The sequence below is a fragment of the Notamacropus eugenii genome, chromosome 1 (genome assembly GCF_028372415.1).
Source record: "Notamacropus eugenii isolate mMacEug1 chromosome 1, mMacEug1.pri_v2, whole genome shotgun sequence".
Taxonomy (NCBI): domain Eukaryota; kingdom Metazoa; phylum Chordata; class Mammalia; order Diprotodontia; family Macropodidae; genus Notamacropus; species Notamacropus eugenii.
The window spans coordinates 435,828,575-435,852,227 of NC_092872.1; the positions used below are offsets into that span (position 1 = coordinate 435,828,575).

A 23,653-nucleotide genomic window follows, 5' to 3' on the forward strand; every position below is an offset into this window, starting at 1 on the left:
ATGGTTCTCTGGTTGTGAGATCAGTGTTCTCTCAGTGACTGATTGCCCTGTGAGAATGCTTGACCTCATTCCTTTTGTCATCTGAGTGTAGAGATTAGGAGAACGGTATAAAGGAACCTACAAATTTTCCACTCACCTGTCGACCCAGAGGACAAAAAGCAGGCTTATAGATAATTCTCAGTTTTTTATTCATCGTTTCCCACAAATGTCATACAAAGTCTAATGCATTCATTTAGGAGGAATTAAAAGATCCCCTTAAATATTGATTGCTATAATCCTTTGCTCCCAATAGGCTTTTTTTTTAAATAAAGAATTATCTGTATTATATGAAGGAATAGAAATGAAACCTGTGATTTCACTGTTATAGAAACTCTTGGAAGAAGAAATTTCTTCTAACGAGGCAGGTTGGTTCTTTTTTCTGCCAAATGATTTCAGAGAGTTGTCTAGAGCAGGACTTCTTAAACTTTTTCCACTCCAGACATCTGTTTGAGTTTCAGCAGCATTGTTGGTGTTGTGTGGCATGAGGGCATGTGCAGTGCAAAGTGTTCAGAACCAAGGCTACAGTGAAATTGTCAAGCATTGCCAGAAGTATCCTGGATTCATTACGTGTTTGAGTTTGAATTAATTTTTGGTTGTTGTATGTTCAGAAATCTGTTACTGTTGTCATATTTTTCATGACCCCATATGGGGTCCCTAACCACAGTGTAAGAAGCACTGGCTAGAGCACTGAGAAGTAAAGTTGCTTTCTTGCCTAGGGTCACAACCAGTATGTTTCAGAACTGTGAACTGAACTCAAGTCTTGTCTTCCGAAGCCAGTTCTTATCCATTATGCCATACTGCCTTTAATAAATTTTAATATATGGGGAAATTTTCAAAAAAAGGGGGAAAAGTTAATGTGACATTGGATTTGTCCATAGCACCTTTCTTTTAAGGTGTTTCCTAACTTTGTAGTGATCTTTAGCCAACCAGTCAATGCATCAATCAACAAATATTGAGTAAAGCAATTTATATATGAGGCAATGCAGCCTTGGATAAAGAGTTGACCTTGATTTGAGTTAAGAAAAACTGGGTTCAAGACCTGATGAGGGCCCTTCCAGTTCTAACATTTTATGTTCTAGGGTCCTTTTCAACTCTTAACAGTCTAGGTTCAGAAGAATTAAGTGACCCTCCCCACCTACAAGGAAGAAGAAAAAGGAAAGAAAATTTATACTCATTCACATTTGGGCATTAAAAGGCATTGTGATGTGAAAGCTTTGGATTATACGTTAAGATACCATCCTTGAGATTATAGTGCCTCTCCTTTGATCAAACTTGGAAAGAAAATGCCTTGCTAGTTGCACTCTCTCACTGGGACATTGATTCCTATCTATACAGCATCCTTGAGCATCATTGTGGTCTGCAGCTGTGCATAGAGCATACACTCACGATTTGCCAGAGCAGATAGGACTTGGGCTTGGGAGAGACAGGGAAGATACTGGAAAGGCTAAGGAACATCTCTGTGAATAACACAGTAGCAATCAGAAGAATAATGAGATGAATGCTCTAAGTTTAATAATGATCAATATTTTTTTCCAGAAAGGAGTGAATAGCTACAAAACAAACAAATAAAGAGAACGGAAACCATTTGAGTAGCTAGTTACTCGAGGGTCTATGGAATGAATAGGTGGATGGTAGTATCTGAGTTTTCAGGTCTTGCTTGCTTTACTCGTAAAGGAGGTGGAGATGAGGTGCAAAGAATACAGGGCGTTGGGGAGGGGCATGGAGGAGGTAGAGAAATGAATATCTCTATAACTAAATCAATCCAGTCAGTGTGTTCTGACCTAGATTCAAGGCCTCTGATCACTCTATGTAATAAACTGTACAAATTCAGAGGCACAAAGAAAGGAAGATCAAGTTTCAAATGAGAGGTCCAGTTGTCTAAGTCTGGCCAAATCCCAGTGCTCAAATTAAATGGAGAGAGAGTGAGAGAGAGAAACAGAGACAGAGACACAGAGACAGAGACAGACAGAGAGACAGAGAGACAGAGACAGAGACAGAGACAGAGAGAGAACCTGGAGGAACAAGGTTTTGAGAGACCAGGAAGAAGAAAAGGAAGGCTGAGATTGGGAGCTGTCTGTGTAAGTGTCGAGTGTTCAAGAGTGTGTGTGCTCCTTAGTCTTATTCTCCCCCCTTCCTTCACTCATCCAGTTTTAAGCAGGAATTGAACAGTTTGTTATGAAATGTGAAGTACTGTGTGTTTAGAAAATCTTTCTTTTCTTTTTTTTTCTCATTCCTTCTTCACAAAAACATATTCAGAGTCTGGAGCCTGGCTTGAGCAGGGCTGTTATAATAGACAAGGAAACTAACCTTTGGAAACCCAGGCTTTTGAGGCTTTTGTTCCTGAAACTGTTCCACCACTGGTTTTGCTTCTTCAAGCTTGAGTCCATTTCCTGGGCTCTTTCATGAGCCTTCCAGGGACTAGGGCAGCAGGCCTGCATGCTGTCCATGACAGGGACACAGGGTGACCTTGTACTGTTTATAAAAACTTGGAATTTACTTCCAACAAAGGAGGACCTCAGGCCCCTTGCCAGAATGAATTGCTTACACTCCCTCCCAAGTGTGAGGAGAGTAAAAGGCTTATTCTCTCAGGTGGAAGTGATATAAAATGGTCCCCCAGAAGACAGCAGTTCATGATGAAGGACTTTACTCATGGTTTCCCTGGGTTATCATGGCCCTTCTTACCTTGTTTATCCACTTTAATATCCTATCCTTCCTAGTTGCAGAATATAGTAGATGCTCATTTTATGGAATAATAAATGAAATCAGTAGCCAAATCTCCTTCCCCCTCCTTTCCCCACCTCAAACTTAGCATTCTCTCTTTCATTCCTTCAGAAATTTCAAAGGTTCCCCTCACTTTGATCCACTTTCCATTTCCTTCTCCATACCCCCTTCAATCCACCATTTCTTTTACTAGACTTTCTATTTTACTTTTCTTGGAATAAGAGCAAATTTATACTTCAAACTATATTAATTCTTTAAGAAATGATAGTAATACCAGGTGTGATGGTGCATGCCTGTAATTCTTGCTGCTGGGAAGTCTGAGGCTGGTAGATCACTTGAGCTTGAGTATTCTGAGTTGTAGTGGAGCTTAAAGAAGATTGGATGTCTACACTAAGTCAGGCACCAATATGTTAAGCTCCTAATCATAGGGGAACCACGAGACTGGTTTAGGAAGGGGAGCTATACCAGGTGCAAAAATAGAGCAGATCGAAAGTTTTCATCCCAAGTATTAGTGGAATCCGGTCCATGAGTGACCTTTGGGCTTCTAGCCTGGGATAACTAAGGAGACTCAACCCCCTCTCCTCCATCAAAAAACAAACAGAACCCAACAACTAGCAAACAAATACAATATCACTTACTTCATAGCCTCTAGACCCTAGAGTCATAGCTCTAGAATCTACAACTAGAAAACATCCTCGTGTAGAGATGCATTACAGGCGACATTTTGTTCTATGTTTTAATTATTATTTCATGTTGATTTTGTTCCGTCATTTTCAGTCATGTCCAACTTTTTGTGACCCAGTTGAGGGCTTTCTTGGCAAAGATGCTGGAGTGGTTTGCCACTTCCTTCTCCAGCTTATTTTACAGATGAGGAATCCTAGGCAAACAGATTTAAGTAACTTGCCCAGGTTCACACAGCTAGTAAGTATCTGAGGCCAAATTTGAACTCAGGAAGATAAGTCATCCTGACTTATCTGGCCCAGCACTCTATCCACTGTACCACCTTGCTGCCCCATTTTTTTATGACCATCCCGTAATTATATGGAATTGTTGTAAGGTACAAATAAGGTAATATATGTAAAGTTCTTTGTTAATATTGAAATTCTATATATATACAAGTGGGGGGTTATTGTTACTGGAAATACCTAGGTATTTTGAGAATCACTGATTACATAGATATGCCTTCATCTGTAGGCACTGCTTTGTGTGATGCGTTGGACGTTGCTTCAATAATCAGAGAAATATTGCACACCCAATTCTCACAGTATGCTTAAGTTCTTGCAAATAATTTAAAAATCATTACTCACTGAATAAAGCTATTTTAGGTCATATGAATAGTTCACCAATTAGCTGAAAAGGTCAGGGAATTCCCTCTCAAGTTGGAGGCAGTGAAAAGCATGAAGGAGAAACCTACAGATGCATTTGTTCAAAGGACCTTACATTTAGGTCAAAAAAGGACCTTAGATACTCTAATCAACCTCCCTTTCACTATAAAGTAGGAAACTGAGGCCCAAGAGTTTAAGTAACCTGCCCGGGGTACAAAATTACCAGAGTTGCAGTTTGAACACAGTTCATTTTTGTTATTCCTGTTATTAGCTATTTCATGAGCCAGTTCCTAGACTCTATTAATAATGGTAAAAGCTCAACATCCCTGTCTAATACCGATTTTATCTCATTCCTATAACTTTTCAGGTAATCTTCCTACCTCTGTAGAATAATTTTTTTTCTTTTATTTTTTGCTGAGCATTTTGTGAAGATATATATATTTTTTCTCCTAAATGGTCCTGAATATTATATAATCCTACCATGTGGTACTACTACTACTACTACTACTACTACTACTACTACTACTACTACTACTACTACAGGATATAATTGCAGAAAATAGCCCACTATGCAAATTTAAACAGTGATTCAGTGGTAGATCTGGAAGTTCAAACCTGAGCCCCCTGAATTCTGACCCCTCTCTCTACTAACTAGACAACGCTCCTCATTTTTTGTTACAAGTGGTTTAAGTGTATTTGGATCGCCAGTGGGAGGGCTGTTTTTGATCAAATGAAAATTTGACTCAAAGTCTTGGCTTAAGTTGAAATGTAAACAAATTTTAAAATCCAAACCAAAAATTGATTAGTTCTTCATTGGTAGTTTAACCTGAGGGGGAGGGGGCATTGGCTTTTTTCAGGAAAATTTCTATTTTCTTTAATTTTTTTTCCTTTATAATTCTATTTTCCTTTAAATCCTGTTTCTTCTCCAACTTTCTCTTCTGCCTCCCTTCCTCCTCCTTTCTATTAACCATTTCCTATTTATACAAGTAGAATTGTACCTCTCTTTCTGTCTGTCTTTCCATCTCTCTCTCTCTCTCTGGTTCTGTCTCTCTGTCTCTTCCCCACCCCCCCCAAAAATGAGCACATACTTGGAGTGTTATTCCCTTCTCCTAGCCTAAATCATTTTATTCCAAAGATTTCCAAAAATAACATAATTATAGTAAAAAGTTGATAGACTTCTAAAAGTGGCTCTTTTTAAATAGAAAATAGAAATAGATAATAACTCACATTTCTTTGACACTTTAAGGTTCACGAAACATTTCCCTCACAGTGAGATAGGTAGTGCAAGTATAACAATCTCCAACATACAAATATAAGTTAAGTGATTTAGCCAGGCTCACCAAGCTTCTATTTCTCAGGACTCAAACTCAGGCCTAATGTTCTTTTCATTTCTAGTTGTCAAGAAAAATTTATTATGTACTTCCTGTGCAACAGGCACTGTGCTAAATTCTCTGAATGCTGATCCTAGTAGAAAGACAATCCCTACCCTTAAGGAATTTAAATGTTAATAGAGAAAGACTACACAGAAAAGGGAGCTGAAAGGGGTGGGAGGAGAGATAAAGATGCCAGGTAACGAGGAGGAAGTCAGGAGTACAATTTGGAAAGGAATGAAGACATGGGTGCCCTCAGCCTCCTTAAAATGGAGGTTCTGGGAAGAACCAGACTTGCCACTAGACTTGCAAGACTCTGGAGGAGAGAGTGAGGCTGGCAACTTTGCACAGCTCTGTCTCACTTAAATCCCATCCTGTTCAAGTCAAGACACCACCACCATGGTATCATTGGTCCTCTTCCAGAACAAAATGATGAACACCAACAGATAGTCAGGCAGCGAGACTGAAGGTGCAGAGGGTACTTCTAATTTGTGAATTCTAGGAATCGAGTGAAATTTCAGGGTGAAGAGGTTTCTGGGGAACTAGAGAGATATACCAAGAGAGTCAGTAGCTCAGCAGTGCCTGAAGGTTGAAAACATATGTTCTCACTGTCACGGATTGTAAATAACAATGTCAGAGTTAGAAAAGCCTTTAGAGGTCATATCATCCAATCCTCTGGTAAATATAGGAATTCTCTCCTTTTTATTCATGAACCAGTAGGATTGAGGAGACAGGCACTGAAAAGGCTTGGATGTCTCACAGAGTTTACAGGTGAAAGAAACCTTTAGAGGTCATCTACCTACTTTTACAGATAAGAAAACTGAAGTTCACCTTATTTCATAGAGATTTCACATATAACTATATATGTGTGTGTATACATACATGCATATGTATGTGTATATATGCATGCTGTCTCCCATTGATAGAATATAAGCTCTTTGAGAACTGGTATGGCTTTGTCTTTGTATCCACACTCCAGCACCTAGCACAGTGCCTGGAACATAGTATTATATACTTAAGAAATACCTGTTGATGAATTTCAAACTTACTTGGCCAAAGCCAGGTAATACATAGAAAAATCTGAATTCAAATGCCGATCATCCAAATCCAGTGTTCTTTGCCATTCCCCCACAATATCACATTGCCTATAATGTAAATAGAAGATCAGCTTCACTCAGCCACTTTTTCCAACAAAGTTGCAACTCTCACTTGGGCCACTGACTAGCCCTCACTGTAGGAAGAAGGCAATTAGCATGAAAGATGGGATAGATTTGGGAATGTGGCCAGCTGGGAGGGCAGTCTCTTGATTAGCATTTTGGTAACACCAGAGCCCAGAGACGGAATGTAACTTTCCCTGGGGTTCTCAGAATATGTTGACTAGGCTGGAGAATTGAACCCAGGTGTTCTAGCCAACTGCATGTTGAGAAGCACTACACAGTAAGGAAGTAATTCAGAGGAGCAGACTGCAAAGCAGTAGCTTGCACAGCAGATCTATTTACATTGAAAACATTTGGTTATTACTATTATTTTCCATTTTACTTACTTACAAAATGTCAGCTGTTGCATTGTGTGGTTTCACTACCTCTCAGATTGACTATAGAATGACAAGCTCTTAGAGGTCTCTATGTGGCATAATTCAGAGGCTTCAAGGAATTGTGGAAAGGGTCTGAAGGCCTTTTGCTGGGGCTTCAAAGGACCAAGTCAGTGGAAATCAGAAAATTTCAGTGGAAATCAAAACAATTCATTATCTATTAATACGTGTTGTCTTCCCTTTCAAGGGTACATGACTTCAGATCTCACTACAATAATAATTTGAAATACTAAAATAAGCTTTTGTCATTTCAAGGTTTTTTTTAGAAGGGGGTTGGGGTTTGTTTGTTTGGTTGGTTCCTTAATTCTGGGTTTTCAGGACACTGAATGGAGTGGTTGGGAGATACTGTTCTGCCACCAACTCAGTGTGTGCTTTGAACAAGTTACTTTCTCTCTAGTCTTCAGAAAAACCATAGGATCGTATGGATTATAGCTAAAAGGGACCTTAGACATCAGTTAATCCAACTTTTTCATTTTTCAGATGAGAAAACTGAAGCTGAAAGAGGGAAGCTAACTTTCCAAGGGTCAACCAGGTTGAAGAGTTGGGATTTAAATCCCAAATAACTCCAAAACCACTGTTCTTTTCATTGTGCCTCCAGGCAAAATCCCTTTTTAGAGCTAACATTTGAACATCCTGTTCAAATCTGGCTTCAGACACTTACTAGCTATATGACCCTGGGCAAGTAATTTAATAACCCTGTTTGCCTCAGTTTCCCCATCTGTAAAATGAGCTGGAAAAGGAAATGGCAAATCACTCCAGTATCTTTACCAAGAAAGTCCCCCAAAAATGGGGTCAAGGAAAGTCAGACACAACTAGAAAACAACTGAATACAAAACAGATAGTCTGAGTTATCTTCCAGTTCTAACTTTTGAATTCTCTAATCTATCATTCTGTGGTCTATACTCTAACATTCTCTGTTCAGAGAAATGCCCCCAGTGGAAGATCAATCCTTTTCAGGTACCTACTTTGAAGCATACCAAAGACTTACTCTTCAAAGAATCATGGCATCCCAGAACGTTAGAGCAGCCTTTACAACTGTGGCTATCTAACATTGAGAGGAATATCCAACAACACCATTCAAAATTGGGACACATCAAGAAGTTGTGAGGCAGCATAGGGGTAGAGAGTGGAACTTTGGCCTGGAAGTCAAGAAGAACTGGCTTCAGATCTCACTTTAGATATTTAACAGCTGTTTAGTTGGGCAAGACTCTTATCTTCTCTGATCCTCAGTTTTCTTGTCTGTAAAATGGGAGGGCCAGATGATCTCTGAGGTTCCTTTTAGCAGTAAATATAAAACCTCATGATCCTAGGATTTACCAGATGCTTACTATGTGCCTAGTCCTGTTCTAAGAGGTGCCTCCGAGGTGCAAATACAGAATCCAAGCTGAAGCATCAGACCAAGAGCTTGTGATTTTACTGGAGAAAGAGAACTGACACTTATGAAGTCATGAGGAAATGGAACTATATAGAATGTAATCAGTCCTAAATCATATACCAGATTATAAATTCTATGGAAATCCACAGGAGATAGAGATATTTGTATATTATATCAGTCAGTGAAGGCTTTGTGGAAAAGATGGGACTTGAGCTGGGTTTTAAAGAATATACAGGATCTAGATTGTCAGAGCGGGGAGGGCATTTAATAGTCAAGGTGTAGTGTTCAGTCAAAGGTATAGTGGCAGGAATGAACATGGTATGTTTATGGACCATTGAAATTACTGCTTAGGAAGGACTATCAGGTAAAACATGTTGATGAGTAGGAGATAACAATTGCTAAATATATGATAACAGCCACAATGGTAATAATAAAGTCCAATATTTAAATAGCACTGTGAGATTTACAAGCTCTTTATAAATATTATCTCATTTTACCCTCACAATAACCCTGGGAGGTAGGTGCTAATATTATCTCCATTATAGTTTAAAGGTTTCAGCATTCTTTCCACATATTATCTTATTTGGTCATTGTGATTGTCTTGTAAAGTAAGTAGCAGACATATTATTATTCTCATTTTAAGATGAGGAAACTGCAATTGAGAGAAAGGGTAAGTGATGTGCCCAGAGTTGCACAGCTAAGGAAGTTTTTGAGAGAGGATTTGAACTCAGGTTTTTCTTGACCCCAAATCCAGCACTCTCAGGTTTCAAAGCTGATTAAAGGCTCAATTCTGGAATGTGTTATGTATTTGACTGAGCATTTGTATGCATTTCAATATTGCTATTATAAAAGAGTCTTCACTAGTTCATCCAGATGGTAAAGGATAAACATTCATTCTTTTCACAGGATGTTTAGCCATAGAAGGGTATCCCTGAAGTTATCTACTTTTTGGCCATGAGGCAAGACTAGACATGCATCATCCAGGAAAAATAATACTTTTATAGCTTTATCAGTTTGGAGCTAGAAGGAACCTTGAAAACCATTTAGCCTAACTCCATTATTTTTATAGATGAGGAAGGTAAGGTCCAGAGAGGAGAAATGACTTGCTTCAGGTCAGACATCCTCTGATTCCAAAACTACCCCTCATTCATTTCACCATGCTGCCTCCCTAGGCAAGATATTGCAACATCTACCACTAAATAACCCTTGGAATTGGAGAATTCTAACTTAGGTCTCACTTGAACATTTACCACATTCATCTTAACTCATGTCCTTCATCATGCCAAGCAACAGCTACTGACAACATAAGGATGAGATTTAACGATGTCATCTTAGGGAAGGAGAGCCCAAAGCTTGTGACTGGCACAGGCATCTCTCACCCTTTTGATGCATCCATACCTTCTCCTTATGGATTGATGGAGGATGAGAGAAACATATGACAGATGGAAGGTATACATAAAAAAAATACTCCTTTCTTTCACAGAATAACAATAACCACAACTCATAGTTCCTATACTTTGAGATTTATAATGTGTCTTCCTCATAACAATCCAGTATTATCTGAGACTGAGAAGGGTTAAAGTAACTTTCTCAGCATCACAGCTAAATAAATGTTGGGGCCAAGATTTGAACCCAGGTCTTCTGACTCCAAGTACAGTGTTTGTTTTTTATGTACTTTTTTTTATTCATATATTAGGGTGCTCAATATTCTTGCTGTTTGAGTAGAGAAGATTCCAGGACAATTAGGACCTAGATAATAAAAATCTGTTGCTGAACAAGAACTTTATATAGCATTTAGTCCAACCCCTATTTGACATATGGGAAAACCTAACTGGGCGGATAGGTGGCACAATGGTTAGAGTGCTGCGTCTGAAGTCAGGAAGATTCATCTTCCTGAGTTCAAATCTGTCCTAAGACACTACCTGCGTGACCCTGGGTAAGTCAATTAATCCTATTCACCTCAGTTTCCTCATCTGTAAAATGAGCTGGAGAAGGAAATGGCAAACCACTCCAGTTTCTCTGCCATGAAAACTCCAAATGAGGTCACAAAGAATCAGACACGACTGAAACAATTGACATATGGGAATTCCCATTTGATATATGGGAAAACCAAGGCCCAGAGATACAAAGTGAGGTGACCATGCTAGTTATATATCTGTATGCCCAGGACTAAAAATCTGTCTTTCCCATCTCCTGGTCTAGTGTGTGTGTGTGTGTGTGTGTGTGTGTGTGTGTGTGTGTGTGTGTGTGTGTGTGTGTGTGTGTGTGTGTATGTATTTCTGTATCATGGTCTTGCCTTAGCCCCAGTAAGATTTTGTCTCTCAACATGGCACCAAAGAGTAGTTTGTGGGAAAGCACAGTTTTTCTGTATGCTACTAACCAAAAAAGCTTAGAGATGTAGCTCAAACATCCCTTACTTCCTCTTAAGAATTTGCTACAGATCAATCACCCTTGAATTTATCTACACCTTTCTTAAATCTATTTATATTCACTGACTGTATAACCTCTGTGGGTAATGAGTTCCTTATGTTTATTACATACTGTATGAAGTGGTATTTCCTTTTATTTGCCCTAAAATGACTTCCTTTAAGTATCAAGAGGACGTCCTAGTTCTAGGGTTCCCAGATTTGGATACATGTTCCTGCCCTTCAATGTGTTTTTGACTTTGATCATATCCTTCTTCAGCCTCCAGTTTTCCAGTGGCTTGTGACTACTTGTCTAGTTGTGGAGGTATCCTAATGGCCCATTTCTTGTTTCCTTGACAGCTGTGTCCACTTCTCCTGTGAAGCCACTGACTGCCAAGAACTGAACATTGAGAATGCATCTCTGAATTGTTCCAACAGTGAACGGTACAATGGGGCCCAGTGTACCATCAGCTGCAAGATGGGTTACATTTTGCAAATTCACCGAGATGATGACCTCATCAAGAGTCAGGTTAGTCGAGTAGCCACTTCCAATTACCCATGATCTAGGAAAGCCAGCGATCAGAGGAAAGGCTTGAGGTGAGAGGGCAGTAGAAGAATCAATCAATCAACATTTTTTTTAATGCATCTACTATGCATACAATTAGGCACTTTGCTAAGAATTGTAATCTTCTGACTCCCTCCTCGACCAGGTGTAACCATGCTTTTTGAAATGATTTCAGTCAGGTAGGGTGATTCATATGCCATTGCTGACTCCACACAAAATCCAAGTAGATTCCAGGGGTCTGGCGTTGCTGACTTTTTTTTTTTGGCTGCTATTATGATAACATAAATGAACTTGATTCATAATATCAGAGAATAATTAATCCAGAACTGAGAGGAACCTTAAAGGCCTTATAGACCAGTTTACTCCTTATACACATGAGACCAGTTGAAGTTAAGTGAGAGATTAAGTGAGTTGCCTGAGGTCACACAGCTAGCCAAAATACGACTGGGATTTGAACTCAGATTCTCTTTCTCGTTCAGCCTTCTTTTTCACTGTAGCATATTGATTTGTAACATATTGATTGTCCTTTAAGTTTTAGGACAGATAGAATTGTGGGATTTAGAGCTGGCAGGTACCTTGACATCATCCAGTTCAACCCTTTCGTTTTACAAATGAAGACAGTGAGGTTAAAAAGATTGAAACAAGTCACTAAGGTCACCCAGTAGTAAGGGTCAGAGCCAGAATTCTAAGCCAGATCCTAGGACTTTCCAATCCAATACCCCTTCTACTCTAAGATGTTGTTCTTTTCTGCACTATGTTGCATTCCTGTAAATTGGCAAAAGGAGGATGAGACATGTTGTAGATTTGAGCTTAGTGATGATTTGTCTATGTTTATACCTCCCATCCTGCGTCATTCAGTCCCACCTAACTGCATGCCAAAACGCTGGATAACACGGCATTGCATTCGAAGACCTCTTCCTCTTTTGAGTCTATATGGTATTCCAGTCTCATAAATTCAATATACAGTAGAGTGAGAACAGATAGAGCTATATATTTCCAAACATGTATTCACATTCATGCTGCATTTTTCATAACACCTCTTGGGCAGGGTGGAAGGGAAACACATAAAGATTTTCAACAAAATTGAAAGACAACTTCAGAACCTGGTAGAGAGGGCTTTGTCATCTTGATGGCATCTGCATTGAGAGTGTAGCTTCAGCTCAATACTGTTCAAGAAAACATAGGCCAGTAGCTAATTGTGAATTATTAGACCAGGAAATACCTGTAATGGCTTCATTTTTTTTCCTATTCAAAATATATGAATTTGCTATTCCCCCCAAATAAGGGGAGGGATTATTTTTAGGGGGTGAGACTTGAGGGGAAGAGACATTTCAACACCCTCAGGAGCATTTTCAAGGGGAAGAGTCTTTGTAGATCTGGCTTCATGTGTGAATTGGATTGAGATGAGAGGGCTCAAGTTTCTTAATATGGTGGCATTAATGATTCAAAAAGGCAGGGTAGCCTAGCAACTCCCTACACATGGTATGGGCAATGAGGCAGAGCACTTGGTTCTGATTTCTGCTTTTACTTAGAGAATCATTACATAACCATGAGCCAATTTCTGCCTACATAGGAGTTGCTTTCACTGTAAAATGGGCAGAGTATAGTCCCTACCCCCTTGGTCTGTTTCAAAGAAAAGTTTTGGAGGCAAGTGAATATAGAGGGAGGAGGCATTCAGATGGTATCAACATGAGACGCCATTGCTTTTAGAAACTGGTCCACTTCTCTCTCAGCAATGTTCTTTGCAAGAAACATAGGTGGGGTGGTCAGTTGTTTAAAGTCAAGTTCAAATGCTTTGCATCTCAGCCTAGGGTTCCTCCTTACCTTTACATTGGAGGTGGGGCTCAGATTTGGGGTATTACCTGCACCCCAGTGTTGGTATTTGTTAGCTCCATCTCATTTCTTCCTCTTTTCCTAGTCCTTCAATTCCAATTAATCTTTGAACTGAAGATGTTTGGAGATAGAGTGGGATAGCATAGGTTGGTAATCAGTACCAACTGGGGGCCTGATGATGCCTGTGTTTGTATAAGGACTCTGCGTGGAACTGGAAATATGTTCCTCATCACCAAATGGAAGAAGCCTTAGGGGAATTGGGAAACGAAGGCAGCCTGACAGAGGCAGCATCTGCTTTGGCAGAGGAAAGGAATCACAAAAGACCATCTCCCAGAGCACGCAAGTTAAGATACGAGGCCAAAGAGTCTTTCTTTATGAGTCTGGGGTGGCCTATTCTGTCTGACTCAATGTGAAGACATAGACAAGTCAGAGGATTGGTTGAAAAAACTGGGGGAGGGAGGGTGCGGTGTAAGCCTGGAGAAGTAAGGAGTCAAAGGTCAAAAAATAGGATCAAAGAATTTAGAACTAAAAGGAGCCTTTAAGATACTTCAGACTAAAGATTTTCTAATCATTTTTTGTTTCACTACCCCCTTTGGCAATATGGTGATACCTAAGGGCCCCATTTAAGAATATTATTTTTAAATGTATAAAATAAAATGCATAAAATTATAAAGGAAATCAATTATATTGAAATACAGTTATCAAAATTAAAAAAAAATTACAGAATCCAGATTAAGTACTCCTAACTAAACCAGATCCCTTCCCATGGATATGAAGTAACCTGAAAGTAAGGGGACGAGCACAGATAGTTACGTGGCAGATCGGTGTTCAAATTGAACTCTTCTAACTCCAAGCTCAGCACTCAGAGTAACATCACCATTCTTCTTAATATCCTTTGGAGTTCTAGATACCAGAACTAAGATCAAAAGGTAGGGATTGCAGACAAGTTACTAGAATTTAGGGGAGTCTAAGGAAAGACTTTCTCATAGTCAAAGCTAGCAGTGTTTTAAGTAGTAAAGGGACACTGTCACTAGATATTTTTAAGAAAAGGCTAGGTTGACTGCCTTACAATAATATCATAGGATGTTGAATTGTGGGGAATGAGGGATCTATTGGGCAGCTTCTGACACTTAAGATCTTATGCATCTGAAATCATCGTATAGAGAATAGAAAGTTGTGTTTTAGAGTCAGGAAAACCTGGGTTCTTGTCTCACCCATGACACGTATTGGGCATGTTAATAAATATCTCAGGGCCCTTAGGTAATTTCTTTGAGATTCAAGACTACATTGGTAAAGGAACTTCCTCACTGGGAGCTCCCTCCACACCAATGAAATCGCAGATCCAGTCAAAAACAAGCAAACAAACAGCTAAATGAAGAATAAATAAATGGAGCCTGGTTCCATTTCAGAAACAGAGCAGGACCTGCCTTGGATATTAAGGTCTCTCATTGGGATAAAAGATTCCATTGCCAGTCTTTTATCTCTATAATATTCTACACAGTTTATACTCGGTCCTGTGCCCCTATCCACTTTCTCTCTGTCTCAGTATAACTGTCTCTGTCTTTCCCCACTCTCACTTTTCCTGTCTCTCCACTTCCCCCGTCTCTTCTCTTCTCTTCTCTCACCTCTTCTCCTCTGTCTCTCTCCCTTTCCTTATCTCTCTATCTCTCGATCTCTGACTCCCCTTTACCCTACTCCTTTTCATAGTTGATGTCTTGAACCCCACATTATCTTGCATCTTTCTAGCTCTCCAGGATCCCTGTCTTACCCTCCTGTTTAATGGTCTCTTCTCAACCTTGCCTCCTCTCTTCTTTCCCTTGCTTCCTATGGGCCTGTGAGTTGTCGTGGTTCCCTAGCCCTGATGTTGCTCCAACAGAGAGGTGTTATTTAAAACCCAGCAGTGCCTTTGCCTTGTGCAAAGGCATCATCAATCATGCCAGGAAAAGAAAGCAGCTGCTCATGTGGGCTCAATTAGGAGCACAGTAGTGGGCAGTGGTAGGAGAGGACCTGGAAGGGAGCATGCAGCTGTGCATTTTTAAGGGCAAGAAACTTCACACATGAAGCATCTCCTGAAGAAAGCATAATTCTCAGTCCATGGGAAAGAGGTGTGGCTTTAATCAAGCCTCCTCTACTAGAATGCCACCCCCCAAAAAAACCTGAATGTTATTGTTTCGGTTAAGTTTTAGTTGTTTTAATCAACACTGGGTTATGTTGTGGGAAGTCAGAGATGGAAAAGAATGTACTTCTTTCTTTCTCTCCTCTTTTTTCCTTCCTCCCTTCTTTCCTTCCTCTTCTTTTTTCCTTCCTTCGTTCTTTTCTCTTCATTTTTCTTTTTTCTCTTCCTTTTCTCATTTCTTTTCTTTCCCGCTTTCTTCTCAGTTATTTCTTTTTGTGTCTTCCTTCTCTTCCTCCCCCCCTCTCCCCTTTTCTCTTTTTCTGTCTCCCTGTCTCTGTCTCTTCCTCTCTCCCTCTCTTTAATTTTCCTTCTACACCTTTCCTTATGCAAAACCCATTTGGGGAAGGAACAAAGAGGAGCCACACCAGCTGGTGATGACATTCATGGTCCTCCCCTCATCCATACCCCCCAAATGACAGCCAATAAAAAGAAAACAACAGCTAAGACTGACGCCATCACACCTCAGGCTGTGTGGTCTCATCAGATCTTACCCGAGGTCAGTGCTGAGAGCAGGGACCTCCAAGAGAAAACATCAGGCCCTGGACCAGTTTGTCATTCAAGAGATGGTGCTGTTCCCTTTCAGTCAGCCATGAAATGTGGCCTCTTTATAAAGCAGAGGAGGTAGGCTGGCTGGAGGCCTTAGACCTTCGTGCTGGTATGTCAGCTGAGGCTGGCCAGCTGGTAGTAGTTGCAGACCTCCTTTCCAGTAGGAATTAAATCCAGTGACTGCCTTGCCACCAAGTCCCATGGCTGCTGGAGTTTTGCCCATTGCCTGAGGTTGTCCCTTGAACAGCTACATCTCTGCCAAGGGCAAAGCTATGAACTGTCGGTATATGCTATAACTAGTAAAACACTTGAAGGTCTTTGGAATAAGAGCTGTGTGAATTTGAAGTACTGTTATTGTAATGTTACCTTTCTTGAGTTTTAGAAACTGATCTCTTTGTTCTGAAAACTCACAGATTACCAAATTCATGGGTGTTTATCTGACCTCCCTGACACTATAGAAGAAATATCCCTGAAAATAAAATCTAGGAGTTATGAAGAATGTAACTTGATGAGCATCTGTAAGAGATAATGGAAAATCTTCAAGTCACACAAAAAAGAAGTCATTGAAACATTGTTCTTCTCAGTGAAAAGTCTTATGCCTACTTGACAGGGTTGGACAAAGGGGCATTAGATGGCATGCTGAAGAGTAGGCAGCAATCACTTGGAAATTATGTTTAAAAAAAGATTCTAATAAAATATTTGTTGTTTTAAAATAAAGGTATAGATAACAACAAAAAAAAGAGGAGACAGGATACCTTGCAGCACTCAATAAAGGCTGAAGGTCAATTCAAACCCATTTGTTTCAATTATTTCATCAGCAACTTGGATGAAAGCATAAATAGCTCATGAAATTTGAAGATGACTCAATACTGAGAGAGACAGTTTGTTAAATGGCTAAATCAGAAGGGTTACTTTGAGGATAGCACTTTGTAACCCTTAAAATGCTACATCGGCATGAGTTGTTAGTTTATCCAACTATGTCTTGAAAAACCAGAATGACAGACGTTTAATAAGATGAAACAATTTAAATTCCAATATGACTTTATGAAAGAGATCTGGAAGTGGTCATGGTTTACAAATCCAATTGATGGTCAAAAAGATAATGATGCATTAAGAGAAGAATGGTACCTAGAATGAGATATGCCATTATCCCATTATTTTCTATTTTGTTCATACTACATCTAGAATATAGAATTTCATTCTGGGCACCGTATTTTGTGAATGATGCTAACAAACTAGAATGTATCCAGATGAGAAGAACTAGTATGGCAGAATGGAAAATCGTTCCATATGAAAACCAGTTGAAGGAACTAGAGATGTTCAGGTGGAAGAAGAGAATACTTAGAGTGGTAAAGATTGATATTTCAAGAATTATCGTGGGATACAAAGATATTGTTTATCTAAAATCAGGAAAGAATCTGTACAATAGCAAAAGAAGAAATAGAGATGGTCATGCATTTGCTACCATTTGGCAGGCCATATTGGGAGATAAGGAAACTGTCATTCCCACTTTTTTCCCCTCACAGACATAGCATTTCTTGCCTCACAGGGGGAAGGGAGGGTAGAAGAGAGGTGGGGGAAAGGAGGGGGAAGGACAGGGAGAGAGAAAGAGAGACAGAGACAGAGAGACAGAGACAGACAGAGAGAGAGAGCTCTTTTGTTTGTTCCGTACTTTTGGATATGCTCTCAATTCTAGCTCTGAAGTCATTGAAATGGTTCTTCATTACCATGTAGAAAACTCACTGGGAATACTTATGTGTTTTCTGAATTGAGGCAAGTGAAGATATGCTCCTCTGTCATTGGCTTTCAGAAGCAAGCTCACTAAGTTTCTCTTTATGTTGGTACTGGACAGAACATTCTGTGCATGCACCGAGGTCTGTGCTCCTATAAGTTCACCCCACACCTTTCACAGAATGTTTGAGCTGTATTTGTTATGCATGGGAAGTCGCTATATAAATAAAGTGTGTATGATAATTATGAATAATAAATAATAATAAAATTACATTATTCCTTAGTAAATCAAAACCTTTTAATTTTATTAAAGGTTAGGTTTGATCAGTTTTCTGCTCCCTATTATTTCTAGAATATGGTTGGGCATTTAGAACTCTTTACAATCTGACCATAATCTTCCTTTCCAGTCATATTACATTGAGTGCACTTCATCCACTATATGGTCCAGTCAGACTGGGCTTTCTTATTGCTCCTTAAGCATGTCAACCATGCTTAACCATGCCTTTGCTCTGACCATCCTCAGTACTTGAAATGCTTTCTCTCACCTTCTTCTCCATACTTTCCTTCAAGGCTCAGATGAAGCATGTCTTTCTTTTGTCTGAAGGCTTTCCTGATCCCATCAGCTCATATCTGCCCAGCTCTCCCCGCCCCCCACATACACACACCGCTGCCCTCAGTTACCTAGTGTCTATTTTGCAAATCCTTATATCTATGCATGTGATTCCTTTGTTCCTGGAGGACAAACACTAATTCACTCTTCTCTTTATATCCCCAGCACCTAGTGCACAGTAGGACCTTAAGAAATGGTTACTGATTGCTTGTTTACCATAAAACACAACTTGGTATTGAGATAAAGTCAATAGAACAGTAAAGGAAACGGAGAGCTAGACCATTGGATTCAGAATCTGAGGATCTGATCATATATCACCTATGTGACCTTGAGTCAATTTTGCCTCACCGTTCTGAGTCTCAGTTTGCTTATCTGTAAAATGAGGGGGCTAGTTCAGTTGGCCTGTAAAGTACCTTTCAGCTCTAAATATATGATCCCAGCTGATCTCTAAGGTCATTTCTCTGTTTGAATTTAACCTGATAAGATTTTTCCAGGAGTGGGTTCCCCCTCCCCGCCACTGAATTGCTCAACTAGGCATGAATAAGCCATCTCGTTCATTGGTTGGGCTTGCTTTTGTATGATGCAGTGCATTGAGTAGGTAACGGAAACAGAGTATGGGAATGGGAGGGCCCTAGGGATTAGATAGCATTATGGCTCTGACGTCGGCTCTGTGCCCAAAGCGGTGTAGTATCTCATTGCTGCTGTCCTCCGCTGCCCTAGGAGACATTGCAACTTGCTACTGACAGGGCCTATATGTGCAATGCTTCTGCCTTTGAAAAGGTGCCCACATGGGAGTTTCCAGGCCACTGGCTGCTTTCTCCCTTCTGAACATATCCATGTATCAAATACAGACAGGTCCAGACTGCTACGGAAACAATTAGGGTGTTTTGGCACTAAGGAATTTCAGGTCCCTTTGATGTGTGCTTGAGAAGAAAAAAAAATCCTTTGCTTTTAAAATCCTAGATCAATGTTTGGCATTTCAAAACTCCTGTGATTTGGCCAGCCCTTCTCCTCAATGAAACCCTCAAGGCCACAGGTGATGACTGTCATTTACTTGGCATTGCTACCAGTTGCCTTCTCCCTCCCTCCAAGCACTATCTTTCTCTTGGGGTTTGGATCTCTTCCACCTTTAGCCTATTGAAAAAAAGAAAAAAAAAAAACCTCTTTCTCTTTCTACTACCATTACTTTGCAAAGAATTATAGAACGTGTCCATAAGACTCCATAGAGTCTTTAGACTTACTCCAATTTGACCACCTCACCCCACAGAAGGATTATCTGAGTCTCATAAAGATGACATAGCCTGTGAGAGGCAGAATCATTGTTAGAATCCAGGTTGCCCAATTCCTAGTCTGTTTTTCCTTCCCTGGTGCTATACTGCTTCTCATATATTTTTCTCGGTTTCCCTGGATTTCAAAAAGTGAACATTTGTAGGATGGCTTGTATCTCTGATTCTGTAGACCTTACGCATTTTCTCATCACCTCTATTCCTCCCTTGAATTTGACTCAGCTAGCAAACTAATCAGATAGCCTTTTCAGTCAGTGTTTATGAAAGCATCATCATCCCAAATTCAAGTTCACTACAGCCTCTCCCACCCCCAACCCCCAGTAATTGAAGAGCCAATAGTCAAACTGCTAAGTGTTATGATCTGTCTCCTGCTCTTCTGCCAAATGAAATAATAATACACCTGGCTTTTCACAGTGTGCTTTGGGAAGTACACTTGTAACTCAGACAGAAGATGTCATGGTATGTTGGAAAGGGCACTAGACCTAGGGGCAGAAAACCTGGGTTCAAATTCTGATACTATGTGACTCTGGGCAAGTCATTTCACCACTCTATCAGTAACTTGGAGAATAATACTAATTATATTAGATACTTCACAGAGCTACCATGCAAAGTGCCCTTTGTAACTACCCCCACCCTTTTTGGGGGAGGGTGGTGGTGGTGGTGGTCCACGTCTGATTTGACTGATATGTAGAACTCCTGATGAAAAAATATCTTCTGCCAATTCAGACCAACTTCTCTTTAGTTTATTCTTAGAGAGTTGCAGGGAGATGGCTAGTAGGCACACTGAGAGGTAAAATTACTTGTCCGGGATAATACCTAGTATATGTCAGAATGGGACTTGAACTCGGCTCTCCTTGAGAACCTTTTAGCCATTACTCCACTCTATCTCTCTTATAAGCCTTAAAATACTCTATAAATGTGAATCATTACTATTGCTATTAACAATAACAAAATAAAAATCAGATCATCCTATTCATGAGAACAAAGAGGAAAAGAGATTTCCAATTTCATTCAGTCAGGAGGGTGACTTCCTAATAAAACCCAGGTCTAGTACAGAATGTTGTTATATTTGTCCGAAGGCTGCTGCAGCATTTTCAGAGTGGGCACAATGCGATTATTACAGAAAGTTATACAGATAAAAATGGAACATGGTTAGAGTATGTTAGTATAAAAGTCAGTATAAAAGTATAAAAGAAGGTAATGTTTCGGAGTTAATTTCACGAAGAGAGTCTACAGACCAGTGTGCTAATACATTGTTTTAACTGGAGAGTCTAAAGAAACTTGAGTTTACTTTTGATAAATCCAATGAAGCAGGCCAATGTATTGGGAATTTTCCATAAAACAATGAAATCTTGTCTAGCACTATCGTCAGTCTGAGTCCTTGCCAGTGTAGGTGTTCTTTCCACTGATGGAGATTAGAATCTATATCTAACTTCTCAGCTTGTGTCCTTCCTATAGATTCACAGAACAAGCTGAAAAAGCCATTTCATCCAACCCTCTCACTTTCAAGATGAGGAATCATGACCAAAGAGGTTGTAACTAACCCATGGTTGCTTAGGTGTTAAACGTTAGTGGGGAATTTTGAACCAATTCCCTCTGACTTTAGGGAGAAGGGCCTCTCCTACCAATTTTCCAGAGAGACGCCCTCTGATACACTAAGGACCTTGCTGTGAATGTGTTACTGTTTCATGGATATAAGTTCATCTAGGCAGCTGGTGGTAGTGACTAGAGCACTGGACCTGGACTTAGGAGGAACTGAGTTCAAACTCTGCCTAAGACACTTACTAGCTGTGTGATCCTGGCCAAGTCACTTTATCTCCACCTTCCTCAGTTTCTTCATTGTTAAAATGACTATAATAATAACACCTACTTCTCAGGCTATTTGTGAGGATAAAATTAGATTATATTTGTAAAATGCTTTTCAGACCTTAAACTGCAATATAAATGCTAGCTCCTGTCATCATCATGATCATTAATCATTAGCCATTTCTTATCCTTGTTCTCACTATGTAAATAGGCCACTTCTTTTCCAAGTCATCCATCATCTTGACAGCATAGTTAATTCAATTCAGCAAACATTCATCACATGCCTGCCATGTCTAAGACACTGAACTAGGTAATAGGGATACAAAGACACAGATGAATCAGTCCTTGCCTTCAAGGAGCTTACAAGAGGAGGGAGAAAGCCCTGAAGCAAATTGATGCATCAGGGAAGTAGTCTTCCTAATGGTAACATTGTGTGTGTTCATCCTTCATTGCTGAAGAAGACCATGCCATTAGAGAAATAATGACATGACTTGCACTTGACTTTGCTTTGAGTGAGGGCAGGCTGTGCAGGTCACCAACCTCACTTCTCCTCCAGAGCCATCTGAATCTAGTGACCAGATATTCATCAGGATGACTGGAGATGACCCAGGATGAGGCAATTGGAGTTAAGTGACTTGCCCAAGGTCACACAGCTAGTGAGGGTCAAGTGTCTGAGGTGAGATTTGAACTCAGGTCCTCCTGACTCCTGCACTGGTGCTCTATACACTGCACCACCTAGCTGCCCCTAATGGTAACATTAGGTAACATATGGATAGTCCCTCTGGATTTTGGATCACCTGCAGTTATGATTCTTCTGTTATGCCCTATTTGTGGTATGGTGGAAATAGCATCTGGCTTGGGAGTCAGAGGACCTCAGTCTGAACCCTATCTTTGATCCTCACTAACTGTGTCAGCTTGGGAAGATCCTTAAATTGCCTGTGTCACCACTGACACTCTCTGTGTGACGTTGGGCAAGTAACAATCTCTCTGGGGGACTTCCTTTCCTTCATCTGTGAAAGAGGGGTTCAACTCGATGGACTTTAAAGTTCTTTCCAGCTCCAAATTTATAATCATATTATCCATGATTTGCCGCCATACACCACTACAAGGGAAATTTCAATACCACTTTTTGAATATATAAATAAAGAAATATCCTCAAGAGAATTATCTATTGTTCCCTACTCTCTGTCACTCCCCTCTCCTTGTTTGCTTCTGTGTAAACTAAAATCTCACTGTATAGAGGAAGTCTTTCCCAATGACCCTTAATTCTAGTACCTTTCCTCTGTTGATTTCAACTTTATCCTGTATATAGACTTATTTGTTTACATATATATATATTTATTTCAATATTACCCTTTACATAATGTCTTGCATATGGTTTCCCTTCTATGATCTATCTGCCTCAATAACTCTTAACCCTTTTGTGTCGAGGTGTGTGTCTGTGTGTGTGATGGACTTTGGCAGTCTGGTAGAATTCCTCAGAATCATATTTTTAAATCAACAAAATAAAATTTGTCAGATTACAAAGAAAATTAATTATACTGAAGTATAATTATTAAAAGAAAAAATAATAAGTTCATAGAACCTGGGTTAAAAACTCCTAATTTAGCCTAAGAGGCCATTGTAAGTATAGTGATAGGAGAGTTAGCTCCCAGTATGTCCCGGTCATATCAGTTCTATCTGACACCTGAGGGCAGTCTTCACTCCATCCCCCATGCTACCAGCCTCCTGATGGGACCCTCTCCCTTCTCTTGTGGAAGAAGCCCCAGCTGGTAGATCCACAGCCCTAGGACATGGAAGAGGACTAACCACATGCAATTGGAATCCTGGGGGAATTAGACAACAACATCTAATGACCCAAACCAGAGTTAAGCCAATGAACTGGGGCCCTGGTCTCATTAAAAGGGTCCCAAAGTCACTTATGGCACAGCTGCCCAGTCAAGAGAAAGGGGCAGCATCTCCTAGCAGCAATGTCAGGGGGATTCAGTCAGGAAGACCTTTCAGGATTCTTCCCAGGGGACCTCTTAGATCCTTGGCTCCAAGAGTCCCCAGAGGTGTTATGCATTGCCCCTGGGAACCTCTGGCAATGCTTAATGTCAAGGCAGCAGGGAAAGGAGATGAAAGGGAGGGGTAGAAAAGCAAGAATAAGGGAAGACTAAAGAGAGCAGCGAGAGATAGAAGAGGAAAGGCATACATCGAGTAGGGTATTATAATGAGAATAATGGTAATAAATAGCTAACATATCTGTAATAATATATTTCTACAAAGCTTTAA

The 23,653-nt window shown here is 40.0% G+C and overlaps 1 protein-coding gene across 3 annotated transcripts in view; it reads left to right on the plus strand.

The window, feature by feature from the left end:
• PAPPA (pappalysin 1) overlaps positions 1–23,653 on the plus strand; it is a 287,476-nt gene that overhangs the window by 205,706 nt on the left and 58,117 nt on the right. For all 3 annotated transcript variants that reach the window (XR_011972082.1, XM_072631746.1, XM_072631747.1), the window contains one exon: positions 11,187–11,355. Coding sequence is in view for 2 of the 3 variants with exons in the window: in XM_072631746.1 (XP_072487847.1) it covers positions 11,187–11,355 (169 nt within the window). In the remaining variant the exon portion in view is untranslated. The remainder of the gene's footprint in view (positions 1–11,186; positions 11,356–23,653) is intronic.